Genomic DNA, 27,421 nt, shown 5'->3' on the forward strand with positions numbered 1-27,421 from the left:
CTTGGACTTTCTCACTTCCAGCACTGTCAACCTGCCGCCGGCCCAGCTCGCTTCACCAGCTAGCAAGCTTTGTTTGGCAGCCAACTTGACCAGATACCTGCTTGGGGTTTGTGTCTGCTCCAAGAGGACCAGGAGGAGGATGACAGGCTTGCAGGTAAGGGGCCAGACACCCATGGCCCACCGATGCTGGCTGTGGACACCCCTTCTCTGCTGACACTGGTTCTTTGGTGTCTGTGTCATTTTAACATGCCCCTCTTCTGTGTTTCCAAGTGTGTGTTTTGCTTGGGATAACGGATTTTGCTGCATTTTGTCTACCAACAGGCTTTTCTCTCCCTCTTCTCCTTTGGGAATCACCCTTGGTTAGGCTGTACCAGCATAGGACCTCTTTGTTGTGGGGTTTGCCCTGCACACACCCTCTGCGCACACCCCTTCTCCTCCCCGGCTGCCAGGGGGTGTTTCCTCCATCAGCCTATGAAGTGTGGCTGGCAGCATCTGCCCAGATGTTGCAACCCTGGCCACTCTCTTCCCAGCAGCCAGGGCAGGAGCAGCTCCATTCCAGGGCAGTTTCTCAGTACCCATCGCACGGCACACTGGCCCAGTGGGGCTCCGACCATGCCCTCTGCTCTGAGTCCCAGCGGGACAGCCGATGGGAGCCTTCCCTGCTGCCATTTGCCAGAGCATGGGGGAGTTTAGGGAGAAGGCTGGAATGTGGTGGGTTTATGGCTCATGTGGAGGAACATGAGACTCGCAACCCTGAGTCCCATCAGCACCTCGTTGTTTTGGGGCTGTTGGGGTATGAGAGTAATGTTGCAGCAGGCAGGAATGGCAAGAGCTCACCCCAGGACGCGGTGGGTCTCAGCAGCTTGTGCCGGGCCATCATGTTTCTCCCCAGGCTTTGGGGCTGTCATTGTTACTAAGCCTCTTCCTAGCTCTGGTTATGCCTGAGTTATATCCGTATGTGCTCCTTCACCACCTTCTCTGATGTTTGCTATTTTACAGTGCTCTTACAGGTCTTATTCATCTCCGAAGGATCCTGTCTCCTCATACAGTAAAAAATGCCTTTTCCTTGCCTGTCCCTGACACCCTCCAGCTCTCACCACCCTTTCAGCATCGGGGCATCCTTGCCCCTGTACCACTCCAGATGAGTGGCCACCTGGTTTCTGTCATGGCTGTGACAGCATCTTTCATGTCCATCTTTGACTCATTCCTAGCAGACCCTACCACCTTGCTGGCTGGCGTGACTGTGGCTGCAGGTTGAGTGCAAGTCTTCTTCCTAGAGCTGACCATGGGAACAGGCTGCTCTGCCAGCACCTCCTCTCCACTCCATTATGTACATCTGTACCCTGTCATCACCTCTCCCCACCCCATCTTCTCTTGGCATCTTTTCTTCAAAGCCATTGTTTCACCCTTCTTCTCTGCTCCTCCTGGCTTCTGTCCCTCTCGTGCCTCCTCCACTGCATGTGCTGACCCACCCTGGAGCTGGGCAGGTCCTTTCAGCAAGGATTTGGCCCTGGACCATCCCCAGCACTTTTGGAGCAGAGGGTTGGTGTGATGGTGAAGGGATGGCAGCTCCTGCGGGGGATACTAGCGCTGTGGCACCATGGCAGCACCAGCGCAGAGCTCTGGTTTGGGTGCTTTGGTTTTCCCCTGCAGGGAGGCTGTGGAGCCTGCACAGAGGGTGAAGGACCTGCTCTGCTCATTGCCCAGATGCTCATGGCCCTGTTTCTATGGCTTCGTGTTGGGTACTCCAGTGTTGATGGACTGAGCTGATACAGGGTGCCATGCGTTTTGTCTAGAGATGAATGCTGTTCTCCTGTGTTCTGTAGCTGGAGCTGATAGAGAAATGTATTATGCAGTGTTTGAAGAAGGGCCTTAATTATTTTGCAGTCTGCGTGTTCAGACTTCAAATGTGTTTTCGCCATACCTGCTGTCTAATCCTGTCAACAAAAGGTTATGGTTTATAGGTCAGAGCGTGACACCCATTGCTTTGCATCCTGGTTATTCCAATCAATGAGCTTTGCTGAATTTTTTATGCTCTGCTGGGCTTTTATCTCTCCCATTTTATTGAAAACCTACAAAACAAGAAACAAAGTGGAGGCAGATGAATTCCTAACATCCCGTTTGCATAAAAAGCTACAGGATCTCCAACAAAATGACAACAGTAATTGAAAGCAGAAAGTAACTGAAAACGAAAGATCAGAGAGAACTTTTTGTGTTATAGAGAAGCCACCTGCCCAGTTACCAGAATAGTGCCCCAAACCTACCCAACCTGGAGATCATAGAGTCACAGAATGGTTTGGGTTGGAAAGGACCTTAAGACCATCCAGTTCCAACCCCCTGCCATGGGCAGGGACACCTTCCACTAGACCATGTCACCCAAGGCTCTGTCCAGCCTGGCCAGGGATGGAGCATTTACCCTTCTTTGGGCACCCTGTGCCAGTGCCTCAGCACCCTCACAGGGAAGAACTTCTTCTTTATATCTAACCTGAACTTCCCTTGTTTTAGTTTGAACCAATCACCCCTTGTGCTATCACTACAGTCCCTCCAGATACTTAGAACATGGCTAGGAATTGTGGAGACCAAGCAGAGTCCTAGAGGGAGGTGACTTTGGACTAAAAAGAGGGATGTGGAGCTGTTGGAGCGAGTCCAGAGGAGGCCACGGAGATGCTGCGAGGGCTGGAGCAGCTCTGCTCTGGAGCCAGGCTGAGAGAGCTGGGCTGGGTCAGCCTGGAGAAGAGAAGGCTCCTTAAGGGGAGACCTTAGTGACTAAGTCACCTCCCAGTGACTAAAGGGGCTACAGGAAACCTGGAGAGGGGCTTTGGACAAGGGCTTGTAGGGACAGGACTAGAGGGAATGGCTTTAACCTGCCAGAGGGGAGACTGAGATGAGATCTCAGGCAGAAGCTCTTCCCTATGAGGGTGCTGAGGCGCTGGCACAGGGTGCCCAGAGAAGCTGTGGCTTCCCCATCCCTGGCAGTGTTCAAGGCCAGGTTGGACACAGGGGCTTGGAGCAACCTGCTCTAGTGGAAGGTGTCCCTGCCCGTGGCAGGGGGTTGGAACTGGATGAGATTTAGGGTCCCTTCCAACACAAACCAGACTGGGATTCTATGAAAAACACAGTGCCATTTCACAGAGAAGTGTTGCTTTCCATCTTTCCAGGTTTGTTTAGCCCAGGAAGGATGCTCTGGTATGGGTGCTGGGCGGGCAGAAAGGGGTCAGTTCTCCTGGCTTGGGTAACCCTGTGCAATGCAAACGGAGAGGTGGGAGGTGGGCTTAGAGAGCCAGCAGGGAGATGGGCTGTGGTGTGCCTGGCCCTTGGCTGCTGCTCCCACCGTGGTGTTCCAGAGCCCTGCAGCACATACACCTCCGATGCACTCAGGGAGCTGCTGTGGCGCAGCTATTTTTGGCAGCCCAAAGTACTGTTTGACACTGACCCCTAAAGGCATGGAGAGGAGACAAGCCTCTCAGAGGTCTGCCACAGGGAAACACAGAAGAAAACGAGTGAATGAGAAAAGCTACACGGAACATGCAGGCAAAGCCTTGGAGCCACTCTCCGGGTGATACATCACCCGCAGGATGGTGTCTCCCCCCCACAGTTGCGCTCCTGCCAATGTCATTTTCCAGCCCTCCATGCAGTTACTGGAGGATTCTTCTTTTCTTGGCAAGGAAGAATTGCTGTGACCCAACAATAATGCAGCAGCTTCTGCCCCGCTCTCAGGACAGGGGGTGATGCCACCTTCTCCCAAACACCGCCTTTTCCCTGGCTCAGCTCCCCTGCCCCAGCCTCCTGCATCACTGGGCAATGACCAGTGGCTCTGCAGCCCCCAGGGATGCACAGCTGGGGATGGCAGCATCTCTCCATCCAGCCCAGTGGGAAGCTGCCTGCATCACTGCACTTGGAGCCAGCCGGCCTGTGCGGGGCTGGGCGAGGTGCTGTGGGCACAGAGCAGCTCCTGGCACACATACGTGCTGCTGAGTTGGTTTTCTGTCCTTCCCTGGCCCAGGAGCAGGAGTGAAGGGGGCTGGGGGATGTGGACAGGGAGGTCAGCTCTGGAGGGCACCGGCTCTCCAGCCTGAGGGACAGGGATGGATTTCTCCCAGCAAAATCCCTGTGCCTCGTCACCCGCAGCAGCGCGGCAGGGGCTGCCGAGGAGCCACACTGGTTACCGGGTACAGAGCCCACTGAAGAAAATCAGCATGCCCCCCTTCCTCCTCCTCCTCTTTCCTTTTTCCAGCAAGGCTGCCCCACAGCCAAATGCTCCCACCACCTTGACTTTGTTGGGTGCAGTGCAGAGGTCTCAGTTAATGCTGGAACTGCTGCAGTCCCATCAGATATTGCTGCATTTCCGCTTAAAAGAGAGGAGGGGAAAAAAAAGAGAAAGAAATGCTCCAGTACAATACATTTGGAGCCAAGGCTGCTTAGGTGACCTGCTGCTTTGCATATCAATATGCTTCTTGCAGAGCCCACTGGAGAGCAGAGTCCTGGCGATGTACGTTTGTTTATAAGGAGAGAAATACGCTCCCTGAGCCAATGGAAACGGAGATGTTTTCAGGTCCAGGCTGAGCCGGGCTTCTAGCCAGCCCTTTTCCCCCTGGGAATGGGCTGGAAGGTGCCTGAGGAAAGCACAGGGTTTCTCAGGAGGTTTCAGGTTTGCTCTCAGTGTCTGCTGCACGGGGGGATTCTAGGGGGGCTGCAAATTGCCCGAGGCTGAGAGCCCCTTGGGGGAGTAATCCAGGCGCTATCATAATATAATGAACCCAGTACAGGGGCTTTGTCACCCCACCTGCACATGAGGCCTCTGCCTCCCAGGCTGTCACTCTGCATCTGCAGCTGATTCGGGGTTTCTCAGTGCTGGAGCTGCTGAGGTGCAGCAGCATCACGGTGCCGCAGCCACTCCATCACACAGCGCGTGTGTGTCAGCGAGGGCTGCGGTGCCAGGGCTCTGCCATCCCAGTGCTGCTGTGTGAAGGCAGACCCATAGCCCGCCTGCTCTTGCAGCTGATAGTGAGGAGCATTGATATTTACTTCTCCCCAGGCCATGGAGCTGAACCATTGATCGCTGCCAAAACACCTCCGCGTTCACACAGAGTTCAGCAGAGTTGCTTCATGCCTTTCTGTAGGATCTGAGGGGACTGTGTTTACATTTCTGTCAGGGCAAAGCTAAGGTCTCTGTTGTATCTGCTTCTCTGTGTATCTGTCGCAGGTGGATTATGGGGCTTTTCTCAGTGCTGCAGAACTGGGAGCTGCATCCTCTGGGGTCCTGGGGCTTTTAGCCACACTCAGACCACAGCAGCTGTAGGCAGGGCAGGCATGGGAGGGCGTGCAGGTCTGTTCCATCCATGGGTCTCTCAGGATACATCACCTAGAAAACTAGATTAGCACCTGGTAATGGATTAATTCTTGCTTAGTACCATGGTGAACAGTTCACACCCAAGTGGGCAATACTTGTTTAGGGCAAATCAGTGACACAGTTTAAGTCCCAGCTGAGTTTCCCTTCCTCCCTCATCTCAACTATGTCCTGACTTTTTTATTAATGGTCATGGGGATGTACTGCAAGAACCCAACAACCAAACAGGTCCCAGTTTCAATTCCCGAGCATGTGAGGACTCAGTGCATGAATTTGCAAGGCAGTCTGCAGATTTTGGAACATCCATGATTCAAGCAAAGTCAGATTTAACTTGGATGCTGCTAGCACGCCTCCATAATGTTGGTGTTGCAGTTCTTCCTATACATCACCCTGTTGTTCTTGAGTCTGACTGTATATGTGATATTTGGCTTCTTTCTCAAGTGCCTTCATGGTGCAGAATGTGGTCAAAATAGACATGCAGATTTAGCAGGAGATCAAATCCTGACTGTGCTTCTCACTCCACCACGTGGTAAGCTAATGAAGCAAACCCACGAGCTATGGAAATGATCTGGAGCAATACGCAAGTAGATCATTTGAGAAAGTCTTAATGCATACAAAGAGCCTGGAAAATGCCTGGGGAAGCAGTGGATGGTTGTTTGGAGGGCTTTTGCTTGTGTTCTCAAAGCATTGATGAGCTGTGTGCTTTATTTTACAGTACATGTCAGGATTTGGAAATGAACATGTTTCTGAGGATCCACGCTGTCCGGGAGCTCTACCGGAGGGACAGGTACAGAGGGTTTTTAAAGTGCTTTGTTAGAATGACATAGAATTAAGTGAAAATCTGTTCCCTGGGCTTCTTTTCATTTTAACATGTTTCCTTTCTCTCTGCTACGCCAAAGTCTCCAGAAACCTTCTTCATTATGGAATAATAAGATGCTGGCAAAAATCAGAATTAAAGATTCCCATTCATATGTCCTATTTTGAAGTTACTCGTGAGCTTCCAAGTCTCACCTTGGGGGTTAAGACTTGCCTCAATTGCTTCAAGAGCAGGTTTCTTTCCAAAAGGAGCCTGCAACACAAGTGGCTCGGCCACACTGAGAAGGATGCTATTAGCTCTGGAATAGACCGGAGCAAAAGGTTGAAGGCTGGCAGAGAGACATGCTCCTGCAGGAGAGGCAGCTGTAGGAACTGGGTTCCATGGATCTGGCTTATGAGCCTTTGGCAGGAGAGCAGCTTCTCTGTAGGGAGGGGACATCAATGCCTGTAGTAATAAACCAAGTAATTCATTCTTAAAAGAAACTTCTGAACATGATGAAAATAACTTACACTGGGTCGTTCTGTTTGAAGAAAGAAATCACAACCAATGCGATGCCAGCCACCCAAACTGCAGAGGCAAGAACAAAACCCTGAAGAATTAGAGCTCTCTCATCTCCTTTGCGCTGGTCTCCTTTACACCAGCACACAGTGTGAGGCTGACTGTGCCCTCCCTTGGATCTCCTGCAATCCCCTGGACTTGAATGGCAGCATTGCATTTTATGCTCAGTCAGTGACATCCCTTGGTGCTCCTCTTCATCCTCTGTGCAGAGAGGCCAGTGGAATTAAGGTCAAACGGGGAGCTTCACCTGCATGAGTTTTCAGGATCTCCCTAGTTCTGATGTTTTAGACACAGTGTGCCAGTGGGGGTAGTAACACACAACACAAGGACACCTTAAATGTGTATATATGTCCCCTAGGTCTGCACTGCAGCCTGCAGTGTGCCCGCAAGAAAGACAAACCACTGTGCTGGATCAGATGGATGGCTAAGCAGTGCAGTGTCTCGTTTCTGACACTGGCTATAGCAGATCAGGGGAGAAAAAAGTGAGAAAGCAGCACCTCAAATGTGGGAGATCAATAGCAGTGTCTGCTGCTCAGAACAGGTCGTGGGCTGTGGTGGATGTGATTGCTCAAAGCAGCAGGAGGAGGTGCTCTTGCCTGGATGGCGTTTGGCCTCTGAGCCAGAAGAGTTAATAGAAGAACCTGAAAAGGAGTTACAACAAAAAGGATCTCCAGTCCCAGGGGTGGATCCTTTCTCCTCTGCAGTGTTTGTAAGACTGGCATCTGCAGTAGTGCTGCCTAAGATCAAATATACAAGGGCTATTGATCCCCCTGCTTCACTGCATACCCATGCTGGCAAGCTGGAGTTTGAGGGCTGGAAGCTACATGGGTTATGAGAGCTTTACCTCTTCCTTCTGCCCACCAGCCAGTGTGGATGGCTGGCATTCCATAAGGATAGCTGATCCCCACAGCCGCAGCAGGATGACAGGATGCTAAACTAGACCTTGCAGGAGGGACTGGGGATAGCGAATGCTGTATGACTGTCCCACCAGAGTACTTCCTGCAGTTCTTGGATGCCTTTGCTTCTTGCTGATCTCAAACAAATAGATGCTGGCCTACTTAGATCAAAATACTTAGTTTCTGTTCTCTGTAAAGGAGGAATCTATCTTTCAGTTACGAACACACAAGGGCTGCTAAACCTGTGCTAGTTGTACCCAGGGAAAGTGGGTATGACTGCAAAGGGGAAAGTGCCCGCTTCGTACTCCAGAGGAGGGTTGTCACCACGCAGAAGCCCTGTGGGAAAGCAAAGGCTCCCACACGGGTCACTCCTGCTCTTGGGCAGCAAATGGCAGTGCCAGGAGGAAGCAGCACACCACCAAAATGCCTGCTGTGGGCACCCCTTTCCCTGGGAAGAGGGAAGGAGGAGAGGAAGGTGTTTAGTGCACAGGAGAGAAGAAACAAAGGTACAGCTGCTGTAAGTCTTTATCAGCCTTCTGGAAAGCCAGACAGACATGATGCTCTGGGTCAACCCCTCTGAACACTTGGGTCTCAAAAAAACATTTGTGTGTAACAACAGTCTGCTTTGCAGTCTGTAAGTGTTGGGAATAATCCCCTTTTCCCTGGCGTTCCGATTGCCAACCCTACTGAGCACCAGCCCTTGCAGCTTGCTCTAGCAGCAGGTGTGTTGCCTCAATGCCTGTGCCGACTCCTTAGGGCACTTGTGTGACCTCTTGCTTGTGGGAATGGGATGTGGGGTCTGTCTGGCACCCGAGGGGCACCCAGCCTCATGGGAGCAAGAAGACACACCTACCAGGGCTGATGCATAGATTCAGGAGCACGGTTCATCCCATGGGATCAGGGCACCGGGTGCCTGACAAGGTGCTCTTCCGCGGGCTCCGGAGCTAAATCCCTTGCTGCTGCTTCTCACTCCTTGTTTTCCCTTCTGCTTCCATTCAGAATAACCCGCAGGTCTGCCCGTACGGCCTGTACGCGGAGCAGCTCTCGGGCTCTGCCTTCACCTGCCCCCGGCCCACCAACAAGCGAAGGTACCCCGGCAGCGGGAGGGTGACATGGGGTGCTGGGGTGAGCATCGGGGAGCCATGGGGCGGGTGAAGAGCCTTCTCTGTGCTTGGGGAGAAGGGCAAGGGCAAAAGCCCACTGGAGAGGGAGAGGAACGGCTTTGGGAGGGTGATGGGTTATGACAATGCTGAGCAATGGCGTTTGGGATGGGAAAGAAAGTGGTTTTCTGAGTGAGGCGAGGAAGGGGAGGGGATGCTCACAGGGACCAGATGGTCCTGAGCAGGGTGTGAGTGCGAAAAACCCTCAGGGTCTCAGCCCTGATGCTGCTGTGAAAATATCACCTCTGTGGCTGGCACTGGTACCCACCTGATGGAGAGCATCAAAACCAAGCCTCTGAGCAGGACTCCTTCCTCCTGCTAAAGGATGCTCCTATGCACTAGGGCTGGTGAGGCCCTAGCTCAGGCTGTACCTGTTTTGGGGCTGGCCAGGGCCTCAGACCAGTGGCAGGCACCCAGCAGACCGCTTACCACTCCATGCTCCCAGGGATTCTGGGGACAGCTTGTTCCTGCTGGCAGGAAATGTCCTGGAGCTCTATCCTGATCATCATGCTCTGTATGGTCATCATGCTCTGGCCATGACCAGATTGCAGAGCAGGGGTTTCTCATATTGCTTCTTCTGCAGCAGCTTTTCTCTCTCTTCCGTTGTTGGTTCGAATGAAAGGCAAATGCATCATCTGAGCTGCCTAGCAGAGCTCTGCTCTCCAGGCTGGTGCCAGCTTGTGGTGTGCGTGGGAAAGGGATGAATCATTGTTTGCTGCACGAAGATGTCCTTGATGGAAATTTTCCAGCTCTCAAGGGAGAGCTCCCTCCTCCCTTCTCCCACCTACCCAAACTGCAGCCACCTCTGGTAACACATCAAAGGCACTGGCAGCCCTGCCTAGCTCAGGCTTTCCTGATCCCTATGTTGTCCTAGCTTCAGGCGTGGCTGCGCTGGTGTATGGTGTGCAGGGGCTGCAGCCACGGACACAGGAGGCAGCAAGGGAGGAGAGTAATGGTCCAGGCGGTGCTGGAGACATGGGGGACCTCCTGCAGCGGTAGGAAGCGTCATCCCACATAAAACTGATCTTCACTGTGTGGGCTCGCTGGTGGTCCTAAGGGCATGGCCAGCCAGCACAGGATGCTACTTTCAGTAACCCATCCAAATTCAGGCACTGGCTGTGATCTTCTGTCTCCTGAAAGCTTCTCTGCACTTCCAGTTAGATAGTGTGCTCATCTCATCCTTGTCTTCTCTGGGTTGCTTTGTAGCTGTGTTTAAATAGGCTTTTTTTCCACCTCAGAGATTGCTGTATTTCAGCCACAGATAAAGCTATATCTTTTTTTATATATATACATGTATGTATGTGTGTGTGAATGTAAACATATGTAATGATATGTAAACACACATATAGACATTTACGTACATATAACAGCATATACTTGTATTTAAAGCCTATAATAAAAAGCCATCCCTCTGGAAGTCTCTGGCTGTGAGCTGGTATTTGATGTTTAATACAACTTCTGGTTCAGTTGCCACCAATGTAAATGTTATCCATGCCTTTAGGAGCTCAATCAGCCAACAGCCACCCAGAGGGTTTAACCTCTTCCCCAGGCTAATCCAAGTCTTTTCCTTCTTTGTAGCTGGCTGTATCGGATCCTGCCTTCAGTCTGCCACAAACCCTTCGAGCCTCTCGAGGAGGGACACTTGACACACAACTGGGATGAAGTTGAGCCTGACCCCAACCAGGTAACGGTGCTGGAAAGAGCCCTGCTCCTGCCAGGAGGACAGTCAAATACTAAGCTAATGAGGGGTACAAAGGCACTGAGCTGCAAGAGTCTGAGGAGACACATAGGGGGCTGGAGGTCTGCCCAACACAGGACCTGGGTCCTGCCTGCCACCTGCTCCTCACCTATGGGTCATGCAAGGCAGGGTAGTCCTCAATGCAATGCTTGTTGCTTCCCACCCTGACGGATCGTTGTGCTGCTCCCCAGCAGTGTTACAAGGTTTGATCTGTGCTATCTGGCATCTCCCCTGGGGGCTCCTGTTGGCCACCTCTCAGGCTGCTCTTTTCAGTGCCCCCCATCAAAGGCTGATGGTGCTGCAGCCCGGCAGGCAGAGCAGCAGCGTGTCTCTGCCATCCATCTCCTCCTTCCCTGCGCTTTTGGAGAGGCTGCTGGCTGCCAGCCCATTTCTCTCTGCAGCCCTCATGGGAAATCAAGATTCATTCTGGAGAGTCTCACAGAGACATGGCATTTGTCTTCCTCTGTTACAGCCTTGCCATCATCTTTAATCATGATTTCTTCCCTGCCAGCCCTAGAACTTTTGGCTTTGCTAGTCTGACTCTCCTCCTGCTGTTCTCAACATCTCTTAACCTCCTCTCGTGGTCACTGGTTTTTATCCCTCTCAGTTTTGCCCTTTGATGCATAATCACTAGCCGATTTCCAGCCTCCCAGCAGCCTTGCCATTTGTCTAAACACTTTCTCAGTTCTGCTGGAATACGTTTTCCAGCCACTAACCAAGGAGCGGAGACAGGCTCCGATTTACGTGCCTTTGGTGCTCCATCCCAGATGAAGCTCCAATGATTTCTGTTACCACCTCTTCCATCCCTGGTGCCCTTTCACAGCCCTCATCTACAATTACGGTTATGTATGATTACAGTAATTCCAAGATACCCAGCTCTCAAGCAGCTCAAGCCACTTACATTTAGTACATCTTTTACCTAAGGGAACAGCAACAAAGCTCCTGCCTGCTCTCTCGCTGCTTTCAATGGCAATCATCAAACCCAGAGGGGTTATTTCCTAGCGGTAAGTGGGAGTCAACTTCCTGCTTTCCTTCTCATCCTCTCTGAAGCAGAGCCAGAGACCGGGTTCAGTCTGTTGGACAAGATGGACTCTTTCCTGTGGTGCTTTGTGTTTCACCCAGCTCACTTGAGGAGCTTTCCCAATCATCATAAATCTAAAAGGATGGCCATATGGAGGTTCCTTATGCAAAGCCCATTGAAGTCAATGGGAAAAAAGTATCCTCTAACGTTGCCTGAAGACAATGGTAGAATTATAAAAGGCACAGGGGACAAAAGAGAAAAGGAGATGAAGATGATGAAAAAATATGGGGTGGCATCCATGCAAGAAATGGTGAAAGAAAAGCAAGCTCTCCAGCCTGGAACAGAGGTGAGCGAGGGAAGCTGTGGTTGAGAAGCAGGGGGAAAATGGACAGCCATTACAAATGCCAAGTTTAAAAAAATCAAATGCCTAAACTGTGGCTCTTCTTGCCAGAGAATGCAGTGACTGGACAAACCTCAGGGACATAAAAAACCTGTCATGTAATAGGAAGCACAGAGGTGCTCTCACAAGTCTCTTGCATCAGACAGCGGGGAAGGAACACCAAGAGCTTCCCCATTTTAAGCACCTGGCAAAGGCTGGGGCTGCCTGTCTTGGACTTCTGGCTCAGGGCACTTGTTCTTCTCTTCTTGCATTGGTGAAACCCAAATGCAGCAGAAACATGGGGGATGAACAGCATGGGCATGCAGGGCCACGTAGTGGCTTTGCAGTTTACAAGCATTTTGAAGGATAGGGGCCAGACACCATCTTCAGTTGCAACCAATGGGCTGGATGACAAACTGGTTTCCTGCACTCCATATCCCACAGGAATGACAACTGTAGAGGTTTCCACAGGGACCAAAGTCAAAATGAAGCTGTAATGCTGAGCTGCAGTATACTTATTGCTTTATCTATAGACTTAATGACATCTTCCATATTCCTCAGTGAGAAAAGCTTCTTCTCTTTTGATAGTCTTTATACCTGACATTTATTTCTCTTCTTTTGCCCATTCTCCCTTCCTTTCTCTCCCCCTAGTCTTCAAGGTCTTCTCTCTTTGTCCCTCCACATCCTTTCTGTCAGTATTTCTCAATGGTTCCTGTCAACTGGGTCCCAATTCCCAACCCTGAAGGCTTCTTAAAACACTCTTCAGAGGAACAGTTCACATTGAGATGCCACTGCTGGCCTTCAGAGCTGCCACAAAATGAGCAGGATGAGGGGAGGAAGAGACGGGGGATGGATCCAACCCAGATGACCCAAGGCCGTGATGGTGGGATGCCCTTGGGAAGCAGGTGGCTTTGGAAAGCAGAGTAGAGAGGGCCAAGTAGTGGGGCCAGGCCTGGGGTGCAGCTGATGCATTAGAGATGAGCCCCTGCTTCGCTCAGCTTTGCTGGTAGAGACACTCACTGGATGCAGTTGCCCTCTTCCTCTGGAGGCTGGCCCTCCACGAGAGCCTGACGGGTCGTCTGCACACCCACATTTTGATTTGGGTTTGGAAACCTTCCATGAGGCTTGGGGGAATTCAGTATCTTTGGAATCCCTTTCAAATTTAGCTGAAACTTCACATACTCCACATGTTTTGGGAGCGGTAGGCACAGACACAGGGTCGCATGAGCTTTGTTTTCTCAGGCCATGAGAAAACATATTAAGAACCATCAGGTCAGGTAAATTAAAGCAAGAAAATGTTCTCCTGGATGCCCAGAGTCACAGGCACTTCCATCTGGGATCAAGAGTCTTGATTCAGGGGAGATATCTGGAACTGGCCACATCAACATCCTCCTAATTTGGGGTGTTTGGCTTGGTCTGCATTGAACTCCCACCCCCAGTGAGGGTCTCTCAGCTGCAGCGTCTTGTTCCCGAGAGTTGCAAAGACCCTTAATATGATATTGAGCTTAACATGATAAATCCTTTTGACTCCTCCGGCACCTTCTGCCTGAGGATCTCGACAGGCTTTGCAAGAAATAATTAGTGCTGCTCACAGCTCCCACTCAGCAGGTAGAGATATTTCTGCTTCAGATGTGGGGAAAATGAGGTGGAGCAAACAGGAATGTTCTGCTCGGGTCATGGAGGGAGTGAATCACTCAGCACAGAGTGGAGCACAGGACCGTAACAGTTTGGCTGTGGAAAGCTGGCTCATCTGAATTTCTTTGCTCTCAATGGTGGTGTTAGTAACAGAGGAAGAGACAGGTTTAAAATAGGTTTTTCTTTTTAACCTTGGCACTACACAGGCCTGCCAATTATTTTACGAAATGATGATTAAAAAGGAAGAAAAGCTCCATAAACCAAAAGAAACCTGTGAGCCAAATTAAGCAAGGCAAAGAGGAAAGACAAAGCTACCTCAGCTCGCAGAGGGCAGGGAAGCAGGGGGAGGACGGGGTTCTGCTTGCTTTTGAATTGCCACCATTTGCATTATAACCACTGGCATCGCTTTCTTGCTTTTTGTTTGCTTCAATCTAGCTCCGATGGAAACCTTTTGAGATCCCAAAAGCCCCTCAGAACAAGTTGGACTTTGTGAGCGTAAGTTGGGGGGGACAGGGCATCCGGGCGCCCTCCAGTCCTGCTCCCTGGGGGGCTTCTGGGGCACGTGGGATGCTCAGCACTGGACTAACAGCAGTGGGTTTGATACTGCTGGGCTTGCAGAGCATCCATGGCAGGAGAGAGGATCCCAGATTCCAACCAGCTGACAATGGACTTGATTTTCTTCATTGCCTTTCAAGGAACTCTTAATTAAAAAAGCCCCAGCCCCAGCTCTCCTTAGTCCCTGAGCTGGGGCATACCAGCTTCCATGGATTTTTAAGAAACACTTGATATAGAATCACAGAATCATGAATATTTTGGGTTGGAAAGGACCTTAAGTTCATCCAGTTCCAACCCCCTGCCATGGGCAGGGACACCTTCCACTAGAGCAGGTTGCTCCAAGCCCCTGTGTCCAGCCTGGCCTTGAACACTGCCAGGGATGGGGCAGCCACAGCTTCTCTGGGCACCCTGTGCCAGCGCCTCAGCACCCTCACAGTAAAGAACTTCTTCCTTATATCTAACCTGAGCTTCCCCTGTTTCAGTTTGAACCCATCACCCCTTGTCCTACCACTGCAGTCCCTGATGAAGAGTCCCTCTCCAGCATTCCTGTAGCCCCCTTCAGACACTGGAAGCTGCTCTGAGGTCTCCACGCAGCTTCTCTTCTCCAGCTGAACAGCCCCAGTTTGTCTGTGTATGGGAGGTGCAAAACCAACATGTTTGGCAGAGGCCGCACATGGAAAGGCTGGCAGTGGTACGGGAAGCAGGGAGAGGGGGAGAGCCCCAGCGAGGGGGTGGATGGCGGGGGGGAAAGGGGGCTGCCCCTGCCCTGCTGCCTGTGGCTCACTCCTGACGCTTGGGTTTGCCCACAGGGACTGCACACCCTGTGTGGTGCTGGCGAGCCCAGAGGACGCAATGGCATCTCCATCCATATTTTTGTCTGCAACACCTCCATGCTCGACAGGTCGGTGACTGCTGTGCTGGAGGGTGCTGTGCTGGAGTCCAGCTGCTCCCAGCATTGCTGTCTCTGTGTCCCTGTGCTCCTGTGTGCACAGGGAAGGTGGTCATGGTGTCCACAGCAGGTTCTGCTCCATGGCCAAGCGCTGGGGGAGTGGGTGAGGAGCCACCAAGAGAAGGAGGGAGATGGACGTGGGAATGCAGCAAGAGGGGATGTGTTGCATCCAGGTGCTCTCATCCCAAAGCTGCTCCTCAGAGGTCAACATGCCTCCAAGGCCTCTGGAGGGCATTGCTACCCCTGCAGCAGCTCATGCAGGAAGTCAGCCAGGCACATTAAACCTCCCTGTCTCCTCTGCACTGGCCAGTATATTGCGTTCACTGACCTGCAGACAGCAGTTCTGGTGCCGAAAGGAGACCTCTGCCACAGCAGTCTTCCAGCTCAGAAATCCCCAGCTGTGGTTGTGGTGTGAGCAAGTGCCTGGGGCTTACAGCACCTTGACCTTCCTGTTCTCCCTTTTTAGGTGCCTTTATAATTCGGATGGTGACTTCCTGATTGGTGAGTAGCTGCTTTGGCTTTTGCTTTCCCCCACAACGGTTTACCTGGGTTGCCACTTGCCTGTCATTTTGTTCTTCCAGAGCCCTTGGCCCTACAGCCAAGGTTTGAAGGAGAGGGTTGGCTTTACCCTCATGCCATCCACATTTGGTGGTCTGGCACCAGCTGGGCTGTTGGGCAGGTTGCACCACTCCTGTGCAGCTCACAGAGCACATCCCTGTGCCAGACCTCAGCTTTGGTTTTGAGCAGTGACCCAGCTTCATTGGTGTGGTGCTCGGGGATCATTTCCCAGTGCTTCCCAGGCTGGTATGAGGCACATCACACGTGGAGGCTTTCTGGAAAACACCAGCCTCAGGATTTCTGAACAGCTTATAGCTAGATGCCTTCGTTGCTTCAGTCCAAGAGTATTTGGCACGGCAGCTTAGCTCCCATGCTCTGCTAGTCTCAGGCAACCAGGCTGCCACAGTGAGTGCTGAGGTTGGCACATGAAGTGTGTACCTGCTGAAAAATGTTCTGAGCAGTATCCCAGAAGCCTGATATTTGCTTGTATCTTTCTTGACCAAGGGGCAGAAATGCCTTCAGGTCACCAACAGAAACATTTCTCCCATCAAATAGCTATTAAATTGTTCTCACTCAGCTCCCTCACTGCCGTGAAGTAAAGGTGCCAGGGCAGGTTTTGTAAATCTGCTGGTTTTCCAACTGAAAATGTGAGCTCTCCTGCGCCAGGACAGTGACAGAAAAGAATGCAGATATTAGAGAAGCATTGCTTGTACCCTCAGGAAGCAGGGAGAATTAGTTATTCCCAGGCATCTCACACTGCTACAGTCATGACAAGGATGGGTACATGCACTGTTTTGCATAAGGATCATAAGACAGACAGGTATGGCCCCAAATGTACCAAGTCCCATTTATTTGGACTGTGGCACAAACCCTACGTCAAGAAATCACACAGGTACCTGCTGTAGGGACCATGGGGCTGGTTTCAAAGCTCTCCCTCCAATGTGGGCACCTCTGTTGCAAGGCTCTGCATGGGAGAGGGAGCCCGATCCTGCTGTGAAGCAGGGTCAGAAAGAGCCCATTGCGCTTCCTTTCAGCCTGGGTGCTCTAGGGGACAGAGAAGATGGCAATCACCATGTTGCTTTAGCTCCTCTGCCTGCGTTTTGTTTCCACAGTGCCCCAGCAAGGGAAACTGCTCATCACAACTGAGTTTGGGAAGATGCTAGTGGAGCCCAATGAAATCTGTGTCATCCAGGTAAGGGCTGACTGCGCCTTGCCTCTGGCTTGGAGCCCGACGCTGGAGCAAGCCAGCTCCTGCATTCAGGTGTTTGTGGTTTGTCAGCAAAGTCCTGGGAGGATCCTAGTTATCCTGCTTTATTTTCCAGCAAGGAATGCGTTTCAGTGTGGAGGTTTTTGGAGAGACCAGAGGCTACATCCTGGAGGTGTATGGAGCACACTTTGAGCTGCCTGACCTGGGACCCATTGGTAATAATCTCCAGTCACAGCTGCAGTGAATTTCATAGGGACAGGCATGAACTGCAAGCCCAAATCTGTCCTCTTATATCCTATGAAAGGCATCCTCCCATGCACATGCTCCTTCACAAAGATGCGTTCCACCCATCAGAGCAAGCATCACCTTCCAAAAAATGTGACAGCCCGGTTGTCTCACGATTCCCCTGTGGGAAGGGACCATTTCTCTCCCACCCCTTTTTCCACTTTCTCTCTTCCTTTCTAGTCTGCAATCTCCATCTGCTAGCTCTGAACCTGTTCCTACCAAGAGAAACTCCAAAGGCCACCATCACTGATGCCTCTCACTTACAGATGTGGCATAAACTGGAGTGATAGCAGAGAATTTACCCGATAAAAGGAAAGACAGATTTCAAAGGCAACAGATATTCTTAAAGCCCAATTTTAGATTTAATCACATGGGTTTTTTTCCCCCATCCCTGTTAACAGAGGCACCTTCGAGCTCAAGAGCCTAGAGCACATTAGTGTCAGAAGCTGTTCCCCTTGGAGAATTAGAAATCAATAAAACGAGCTGCACAGCACTGGGATCAGCAGCACGTTCACATCTCCATGGTGTGCTGCCAGGGCGGATCTGCGCTCACTGAGCGCAGGTCTAGCTCTCATAAATCACAGCTCCTCTGTGCCAGCTGCCTCCTGCTCTGTGCAATGTCACACATCGCGGAGGCGCAGCCTCTTGCTGCAGTGAAGATACTGTGAGGGTGCTCGGCATCGAAGCCCCACCATCCCCGCTGTGATTTCTGGAGCTGCTCAGCTCAGCTTATTTCACTTTCCTTATCAATTATCTCAGGGAAGGGAAGCGAAACTCCCCTCATAAGAGGTAAAATAACTACAAAACTGGTACCAATAGTTCTCCACTTTCAGACCAATGTTTTGGGACTGGTTGTTTTCCATTTTAGGTTGGATTGTTTCTTTTCCCCAGCAGACTAGGCTTGTTTTACAGCTCTCAGCGAGATCTAAAAGACTGGCCATGCTTGAAGTAAACCACATAGATATTAGCAATCAGTAACAAGCTTGGCATGGCCCATCTGCATTCAGTGGGCCTTTGCAAACATCTCATGGTCATAGTGAAACTGAAGCCAGTCATTCTTGCAGTGGGGAACTGACCCGATTTGCAGCTGTTTATTGGGATTTCTCCCATCTCTCCCGTATGCACATCTCTTTCCACAAGGAGCCTACAATGATTTTTTAGCAGCTTTCCTTTCAGCTAGATGAGATTACCTGCCTTTACCCACTTCCTGCACTCTGTACCTGCTCCGCTTGATTGTTGATATTGCTGCCCCAGCCTGTTTGTAACAAGCTTTCCCATTAGCTAGTTTTCCAGACACTTTTGGACTTTGGGGTTTTTGATTTCCAGAAGGCAGGAATCTATTATAAGGTTTACTTTCTGGAGAAAAGAAAATGAATAGACTTGCCTGTAAACCTTTTCAGGAGGTGGTAATTATAAGAGCTCCTCGTCCCACCACCTACCCACCTTCCCCTCAGAGACCAAGATCCTTTGTATTTCAGTCTTACTTTATTCTAACTTCACTTTTCACTTGAAAACTGACAGCTGGAGAAAAGCACTGGCTGTTAAACCTTAGCAGCAGGTAGTAATGTCTGCATTTTTATTCAAGACATTCAAAACCACTTTGTAACAATAATACTAATGAGATGAAGAACACTTCAGCACCCATATGGTGCTTTGCACTTTGAAAACGCTCTCCTCACACTAACCAATCCCTCAGTGTGCCCAGAGTCTGTAGGTGTATCACTAGCCCTTATATTACTATAAGTAATAGTTTCTGCAACTTGTTAGTTGGTGGAGACATTGCTGTTATCTTGTTGAGCACGTCTGTGGGGATCTGGCAACGTCCATCTTGCCATTTTATTCCCAAAAATTGAATCTCCTGTGCAGGTCCCTTGACCTTACTCCGTTTTATGGCAAAACCGGCCTTCAAAAACCTCCCCTCTAATTTCTGCAAGCATTCAGAAATATATTTGGCCCCCTCATGACATGACACATAAATTCTGTGTGGCTAAAGGTCCAACCAGAAGGATATCCAGGAACAGAGAGCAATTCACCTTCCATTTTTTGTAATACAATCGTAGATTGATTTGGGTTGGAAGGGACCTTAAAGCTCATCCAGTTCCAACCCCCTGCCATGGGCAAGGACACCTTCCACTAGAGCAGGTTGCTCCAAGCCCCTGTGTCCAACCTGGCCTTGAACACTGCCAGGGATGGGGCAGCCACAGCTGCTCTGGGCACCCTGTGCCAGCGCCTCAGCACCCTCGTAGTGAAGAATTGCTGAAGTTTTGCTAAACTCCTGCTTGTTACATGCCTTTAATTGAGGATGACATACCAATCTTGTTCAGAAAGCAACTATCTTAGTCACATAAGGGAAGCATGGACTTAAACACTAGAATGTATTACAGTTACCTCCCCACAGGAGCACAAGAAGTACATGACTGTTTCAGGTTTCGTGGTGGGCCAAGCAGCAACTGGGTCATTCAAAATGCAGAAGGGCACCCACAAAGCCAGGGAGTTGCACCAGCCTCTCACTAGCAGTTTGCCCAAAGAGCTTTGGCATCTCTCCCTCTTTCGCAGGAGCCAATGGCTTGGCCAACCCTCGTGACTTCTTGGTGCCTGTCGCATGGTACGAGGACCGCCAAGTGCCGGGGGGCTACACGGTGATCAGCAAGTACCAGGGCAAGCTGTTTGCAGCCCGGCAGGTGAGGATGCACCAGGAGAACAGGTAACACTGAGGTGCAGCGACTGCCAGTGCGTGGCCTGGGATGTGCAACTTGGTAGCCTGCACTTAGTCTCAGGAGGTCCTGCTAGGTTAAGTGGAGCAGGATTTAACCTGATGGACCTTGGTTTGCTGGGTCAAACATCTTCCCAGCTGAGGCGCCTCAGTCTGGAAAAAAAGTGTTTGTGAAGACTTGGTTGCCCCAAGACTCAGTGATGGGTTTTGCCTCACTGTTTCCATACTGTTTACAGTGACAGAGTAGGAGAGAGGAGCTGGGGCTGCTGTGAAAAGCCAGGATTTCCTTACCAGAGAGCCAGTGTTGCAGCTGGCCTTGTTCAAGCACTGCCTGTGCACTCAAAAGCCCTTGGAGAGCAAACCCCAGAGGGAGGGCTGAGGCTCACCAAGTGGAAATGCTGAGGAAAACCACATCCCCACAGCGCTGGGCTGTGCCTAAAGGGCTTCATGCTCCAGGCTGCTGGTGTACCTCTCCCAGCACTAATTCGGGAAAGAGTAGTGCCCTGCATACGTGCAGCAAGTTGGAAGGCTGTCTATGGTAACCCTTTGTCTTTTTGCTTTGGTAGGATTTCTCCCCCTTCAACGTTGTAGCCTGGCATGGGAACTACACACCATACAAGTACCATCTGGAAAAATTCATGGTCATTAATTCTGTTGCTTTTGACCATGCGGTAAGTTCTGGAGCTGGGCAAGGCAAAGCAATGCTTTGTGGATACTGTACCAGGCAAACCCCTCCTGAGCGCCAAGGGCTCAGTGCCTGTTAAAGTGCTCTAAGAAATGGTGGGATATCTCTTCCACTGCTTTCCCTGAGCCCAAACCAAGCTCTTGTAGAGAAAGACAACTTCCTTTGTAGTACAAAGACATAACTGGAGGTTGATCAGCTTCTTAAACAGCTTTATGCAGCTTAGCATAGAATTCCTGTGCCCTGGAGGAGGGCTGAATACTGAAGCCAAAACACACTGTGCAATCAGCAAAAACACTTTTGCTTCAAATTCTTGCCTTGATTTATTTCTTGCAATTGCACAGGCTTCTTGCCCTGGTTCCTCTGAGCCCAGCACTGAAATTCGTTTGAAGAGCTGGCAGCCTTCACTGCAATCATTTCTAGGTCTTACAGAAAATAACTAAAGCCAAAACTAATGTGAGCAGCTCTTCTAAAAAGGAAACCAGCCCAGTGGGAGAGGTGCTTGCAGCAGTGCCATCTCTTGGCATCTGCAAGTGGGTGTGCAAGGAGACTGGAGCACTTCTAGTGAGAAAACCAATGGAAAGTATTGTATAAACTCCAGAAAAACCTGGCAGGAGAAGGATGGTTTGGGGATCAAAGCCCAAAAAATCACCTTTGTGGACTAGAGACTTCAGAAATCTTTGAAGCAAGCCCCAATTTCCCATCAAATTTCTTCTCCCTGCTTGTAAGCTAACAGGATTTGAGGCTAAATGTCTCCAGTAGGATGTTCCTGTCCCCTGTAACCAGCTAAGGAAGAGGTACAATTTCATGGTAGGAGGAGTACTGAAGACTCCTCCTGGAATTTCAGTACCCATCTTGCAGGGCTGTCGCTCCCCTGCATCTGCATTGCCAGCTCCAAGGGCATTGTGGCTGGGGTGGGGAAGGCTCTCCAAAGCTGCTCAAAGGAAGAACCATCCAGTCCCATCCCACTTGTTCAGAATGGGATCAGAATGCTGGGTGCTGTCACACAGGGTCACAAATCTCACCCACACCACCAGCTGCAGGTTGTAAGCAGTGTTTAGGCAAGGGAGAGCTCTATCAATCAGTCAGGCTCTGCTGGCTGGATGACCTGAGCAGGCAGCTCGGAGCCCTGCTCTGTTTCATGCCTTTTGCTTTGCTTTCTTCAGGATCCTTCTATCTTCACTGTCCTGACAGCCAAGTCGACCCGTCTTGGAGTGGCACTCGCTGACTTTGTCATATTCCCCCCGCGATGGGGGGTAGCCAACAACACCTTCCGGCCGCCGTACTACCACCGTACGTCTGCTCTTTGCTGGTTGTGCTTGACTACAGGACTGCAGAGAAAGAAACAAGCCTTCATCGGTTTGAGAGCATGTGCAGGGAACAAGCAGTCTGATTTGTTGCCCTTGGCACCATTAGAGTCAGCTTCTAGGAGTCAGCCAGTCCTCCCTGGAAAATGAACAAACCCAAACTTGTTCCTATTTAGAGCATCTCAGGAAAACTCGGACATGATAGGCTGGTTCTGGCTGCACAGATAAATGCATCTGTACTCAAGGGGCTCCCATGGAGACTGGGTGCAGATTGAACTTGGCATTGCACAGATTCATCAGAAACTGTCCTGTCATCCAGCCATGAATTGCTTAATCTCATTAGAGTACAGAGATAAAGAACAGGAGAAAGGGGAATATGCTATCACAAGTGGTGAGAAGCACAGAGGGATTTAGAGCTGCCCAAGCCCACATACAGGGTGAGATCAGAGTTACAGCGAAGGAGTGAATTGGCTTTCCTGAGCCCTTCTTCATCACCTGCACAGTGATGAAGGTATCTCTGACGTTTAAGAAGCCAGAGGTCAGGAACTGGGCTCCTAAGGCAGAAATCTGGTTGGTGTTTTGGGGATTTGGTTGCCATCACCAAAGCTGGTTTCTTTTTGGTGGCAGTTTTTGGTTCCATTTTGGCAGAGCATGGCCACGTGTTGCATTACATGAATGGATAGTAGAAATCCAGTTCTGCACAGGGGACTGCCCTTCCAGGGTGGGATGAGGCACCCTGCTCTGTGAGACTGAGGGGGAAAGCTTGCCCATCCTGCACCCTTTCTGTCAACAGCTAAAAGGCCCCATCTCAGAAGCTATCAAGGTCACATTATGGTCACTTTGAAGTGCTGAGAGGCTTTCTGCACACTTACTAAGCACAGTTTAATAGCCAGCTTCTCCTGCTACTTAGACATATTTCCAAGTGTCTTGGGGGCTGGCAGAATTAGTGGCACTTGCAAGCATAGCAGGCAGCTGTGCAGCCGTCTGAGTAAATCCCACAGGCAAAGTCCTGCCCTGTCATTCTGCTTTTGTTTGCAATAATGAGTGTGCCATGGAAACATGTCTCCTGACATGCTGGGTTAGTGCCAGGTCACTTTTATTAGACCCTCGGAGGTGAGACATGCTGCCTGTTAACCACGAGTAAGTTTCTGCTTATCAGCAGAGCTGTGCTAACCTTCCATGGATGCATTGTGAGCCATAACAAACATGAAGTTGTTCAGCCTTGCTTTGTCTGTGGTAAAAGACAGACGAATTAACTCTCATTCTCTTCTCCATGTTGTGATCTAAGAGTACCCATGCAGAAAGCTACCACAGCTGCTCACTTGACCACAGTACCTCAACCATAGGCTTGAGCACTGAATTAGTGATGAGCAGGTTGGTTGTCTACTCTATCATCCCAGCCATGCAGCAGCAAAGCTTGAGTGGGTAAGGCAGATATCACAACAGTCAATTTTCAAGACACTGCACATGTTCCTTCCCTCTAAAATTAGTGCTGTGATGAAAATCTTGTACCATTAAGAGAGGCGGAACAGGACAGAGCAACTCATTTTTTGTCTTGCATTACCTTTGCCCCAAGTATAAATACAGCAATGGTGGGCCAAAAATATTCCCCTCAGACACTGTAACAATTTCACGTGCAAAGGTGGCTGTGCAGCTCGTAAATACTGACTTCTCTTGGTCACCTTTCTACCTCCTTGGAAGCTGTGAAGTAATCCTGGGGTCTGAGGACCACACGTTGAAAAATGTCTGATGCAGTTTTTATCCTGTGGGCATATATTGCATCTGTGTCTGAGAGAGTACTTGTGTGATTCTCTCAAGGTGGGACCTAAGATCTAATGGCCACTGAGGGATTCTAATTTCACAACGTCCTGCTTGTAGAAGACAACGTGATTTTACCGATAGGGAATGGAGCACACCTAAGTTGTTGGGGGACATGTAGGAAGTCTGCAAATGAACAAGAAACTGGACTCGGCTCATCTCTTAAGCCCCAGCCTGGTTTCCTACCCACCTGCCCATGCTTCCTAAGTGGTATTATGAGTCCTGTCACAGAAGCATTGGCAATCCAGGGCTTGGGGCCTGTACAGCAGGCTGAATGTGCCAGGCACAGTCCATGAGTGGGTTTGATGAAAAGGCTGTAACGAGCCAGCCTTAACTGACAACTTGGGGTGAAAATTAATGGATGTTTGCATACATATATAGGCCAATTCTGCTTTGAGCTAAATTAGTTTTGTGGTTCAATGTTTGTTAAACATTTAGGACCCTGGATTGTACTTAACAAAGACCAAGCTAGTGGTTAAAAAGACCTATATATAACATAGCTACAGAAGCATGTCCTGGTTTTCCAAAAACTGACCACTTAGCAGAATGTTGCCATATTGTTTAGTCACATCAGGTCTACTAAAGGTGAAAGCTTAGGATGGCAGTTGTTATAGTATTATTTCACTTACAGGGAGCATAGTAAGTACAGAATGATTAGATATAGCCATTGTCACCTAAGTTAGCAGTTTCAGAGGGTCTACTTAAAGTATTCTTCCTCAGGGAAGGACAAAATTTGGCTCCTTGTCTCTGGGAGTGCAGTGTCTCTTGAGAAACAGGTAGATAATATATGAAACAAAAGCATAAGGTACTCAAGGGCCTGGCTGGGCTAGAGGTGGTAAAAGAACATCAAACAAGATGATGTCGTGCTTATATCCTGGGACAGCAGACCAGGCTCTCTTGCCAGACTGTTGGCCCTGCAGTTTGTGCCTGTAACACAGGGATGATTGTACAGAACTTCATTTGCAGCGCTTAAAGATCTCCAATCCAAGTCTGTAAATATCAGGTTATACTATGCAGTCCGTGTGCAGGTGTAGTGCTTACATAGCTCGAGGTGGTAGGAAAAGTACAGGAGTGCCATCAAGGGACCTTCATTCAGCAGCTCTGTTTCTGAATCCAGATTATTAAGAGTGGAATAAAACCTGTACAGCTTTACAAGCATTGCCTGTAGGCTCCCTGATGTCCTCTCATGGGATACCCTGCTTAGGAACCTCCACTCTACCCGCTGCCTGGCCCAGCTTAGCTTGTGGGTTTCAAGGAGCTCACAGCCCAGCTGTGATGCCTCCCAGACACATTGTGTTGCAACCTCTTCTCTCTGCCTCCTGCAGGGAACTGCATGAGTGAGTTCATGGGGCTCATCAAAGGCCACTACGAAGCAAAGGAGGAAGGCTTCCAGCCTGGAGGGGCCAGCTTGCACAGCATGATGACTCCTCACGGGCCGGACGCTGACTGTTTTGAGAAGGCGAGCAAAGCCAAGCTGGAGCCTGAGAGGGTTGCAGAAGGGACCATGGTAAGGAGCCAGTGGAGCTAGTAAGATTTTGAGTCCAGCATGGCATAGTGCTGCTGTGCCACTCAAAGTACAGCCTACATTCTTGCTGTCAAGTTGTAAAAGTACTCGGACAAAACTGCTACACCATTCAGCTCCCAAGAGCTCCCCTGGAGACATGTGATGGCAGCAGCTTTGATCATCTGCCCACATACATTGTTGCCTGAGCAGGAAGCTGGGAATTCTCATGCTGCTTAATTCTTGTCTTAGGCTATGGACAAAGAAGTGAAACCCCTGACTGTCCTCCTTTCTCCAGCCCCTAAAAACCTAATGATGATGGTCAACAGACCTTGAACTAGGGCTTTTGGAACGACCTGGCTTTCCTGGGCATGAAGGGAGTCCAAAGTCACTCCTGAGATCTGGTTAATACCAGCATTGCAATGCCAGCTCCAAAGAGCTTTCTCTCCCTGGGCTGAATCAAGCTGTTTGTGGTAGAGCAAAGCCACCCGGCCTGGATTTAAACTCCCGCTCCCTTGGCCTAACCTACCTACCTTCCCTCTTCCCAACAGGCCTTCATGTTCGAATCATCCCTCAGCCTTGCCATCACCAAATGGGGCCTCCAGACCTCCAAACGCCTAGATAAAAACTACTACAAGTGCTGGGAACCTCTGAAAAGCCATTTTAACCCTAAGCACAAGTGAAGAGAAGTATCTGTTGCTTGCAATACACAAGTGAAGGCAGGGAAATCCAGCATACCTACATGTGGTGGCACAGTTGGCTCCGGCACAGAATGGCATTTCCAGCAGCCACTGAGCCATGAAAATGATGATCCCTGTTTAACTTGGGAAATGCAGTAAAAAATCCACCATTATTCTTAACTTTCAAGTATCCAATTAAAGCTTTCCTGGTGACAAGCTGAAGTATTTGTGTGGCTCTCACCACATGCAGCTGGTGTGAATGCTGTGCCTTGTGTGGACACGAGGAGACAGCCAGCCCCGTTCACAGGCCTCCTCTCCCAGGGAGAAGCTAGGGATCTGCAAAGCATTTTATGCTGTCTGTAGGGGAGAGCTTTACAAACAGAGCTGAAGGCTCTACCAGACCCAAGCCTCCTATTACAGCAGGCCATTTCAACCTGCTGATGTGTGGAGAGCTGCCAAGGGAAGACTTTGATTGTCAGAAAAGTAGACTGCAAATTAGAAAAGGTGGGAGAATCCAAAACACTTCACTGCTGAGGGAAAGTTTCCTTTCCAATCCCACGCTCCAGCCATCCTTCAACATTGACTTGTTTGTCAGTGCTTGTCAAATATCTCTCCCTACTCAAAGTGCTAATTTGCAGCACAGCAAATGTGAAAGGGTTTGTCTGGCCAGTCCAGGCATTTGTTCCTGGCACCTTGAAGAAAGCTCAAATGCAGACAACGTCACAAAGGACCTCAACATTCACTGGAGTATGCAAGCCTTACCCCCAGGTGGCGAGGTCCACAGGGTCAAGGCAGAAAGTGAAGCCCCAACTACACTGGGAACCAGGAGCACAGCCCAGGCACCCCAAACCTCACGCCTACATTTAGCACATACCCATGTAAACAGTTAATAAGCTTGGTGCCACCAGGATCTATGTTTCTTACTTCCCAAGAGAAACAATCCTCAGTTTTCCAAAGGAGAAAGAAATGCAGAGCTGCAACTCCTAACTTCAGTTACACCCATCATCAGTTTTGGATCTGCACCAGATCCTTGAGGGGGGGCAAAAATAGCATCAGCTTTGAGCAGAGTATTACATTCTAAAATCTACAGGGAGATGTTTACTCTAAAATAGCCAGCTCAGAAAAAGAACATTCAGAAAAATCAATTTGGTGGAGAAGTTGATTTAATCAGGCTGATCCAGGGCTAAATGTGGTCTGAATATTTCACAGGCAGAGGGGAAAAGCTTGTTTCCTGTTTGGGACCTAAATTATCACCCAGTGACCCACGGGCTTGAGTTTCTCTTGCTATACACTCATCACTGAAGCAGACATAGGTGGTAACACATCAAGTCAAGGGTAAAATTCCACGAGGCACATTCACTGTCCTGTCTTCACCCTACATTTCTGAAGGGAAACTCCCCTCTCCTTCCTCTACACATCCTGCACCACTGCCTCAACCAACCCCACCTCCAACAGCATCGCACATTCGTTCCTTGCAAGAAAGCAGCTTGGAGAGTGAGTCCGGCAAATAACAAGAGAGAAAAGTAGGACAGCCTTTCCCCAAGCACCACGCTCCAATCTGCAGGGACATAGCATCAGATGCTCTTGACTGCAAAGGGAAGGGCTGTGGCAGGTG

General features: G+C 50.1%; 1 protein-coding gene across 1 annotated transcript; it reads left to right on the plus strand.

The window, feature by feature from the left end:
* On the plus strand, nt 1–26,028 carry HGD (homogentisate 1,2-dioxygenase). Its single transcript, XM_030471578.1, has 14 exons — nt 1–154; nt 6,063–6,134; nt 8,618–8,706; nt 10,357–10,462; nt 13,987–14,046; nt 14,916–15,007; nt 15,522–15,556; nt 16,726–16,805; nt 16,936–17,035; nt 19,662–19,786; nt 20,385–20,489; nt 21,667–21,793; nt 24,951–25,132; nt 25,678–26,028. The coding sequence occupies exons 1-14, from the start codon at nt 140–142 to the stop codon at nt 25,807–25,809; spliced, it is 1,320 nt and encodes a 439-aa protein (XP_030327438.1). The 5' UTR covers nt 1–139; the 3' UTR covers nt 25,810–26,028.
* Nucleotides 26,029–27,421: the final 1,393 nt, after the last annotated feature.

The sequence above is a fragment of the Strigops habroptila genome, chromosome 2 (genome assembly GCF_004027225.2).
Source record: "Strigops habroptila isolate Jane chromosome 2, bStrHab1.2.pri, whole genome shotgun sequence".
Lineage (NCBI taxonomy): Eukaryota > Metazoa > Chordata > Aves > Psittaciformes > Psittacidae > Strigops > Strigops habroptila.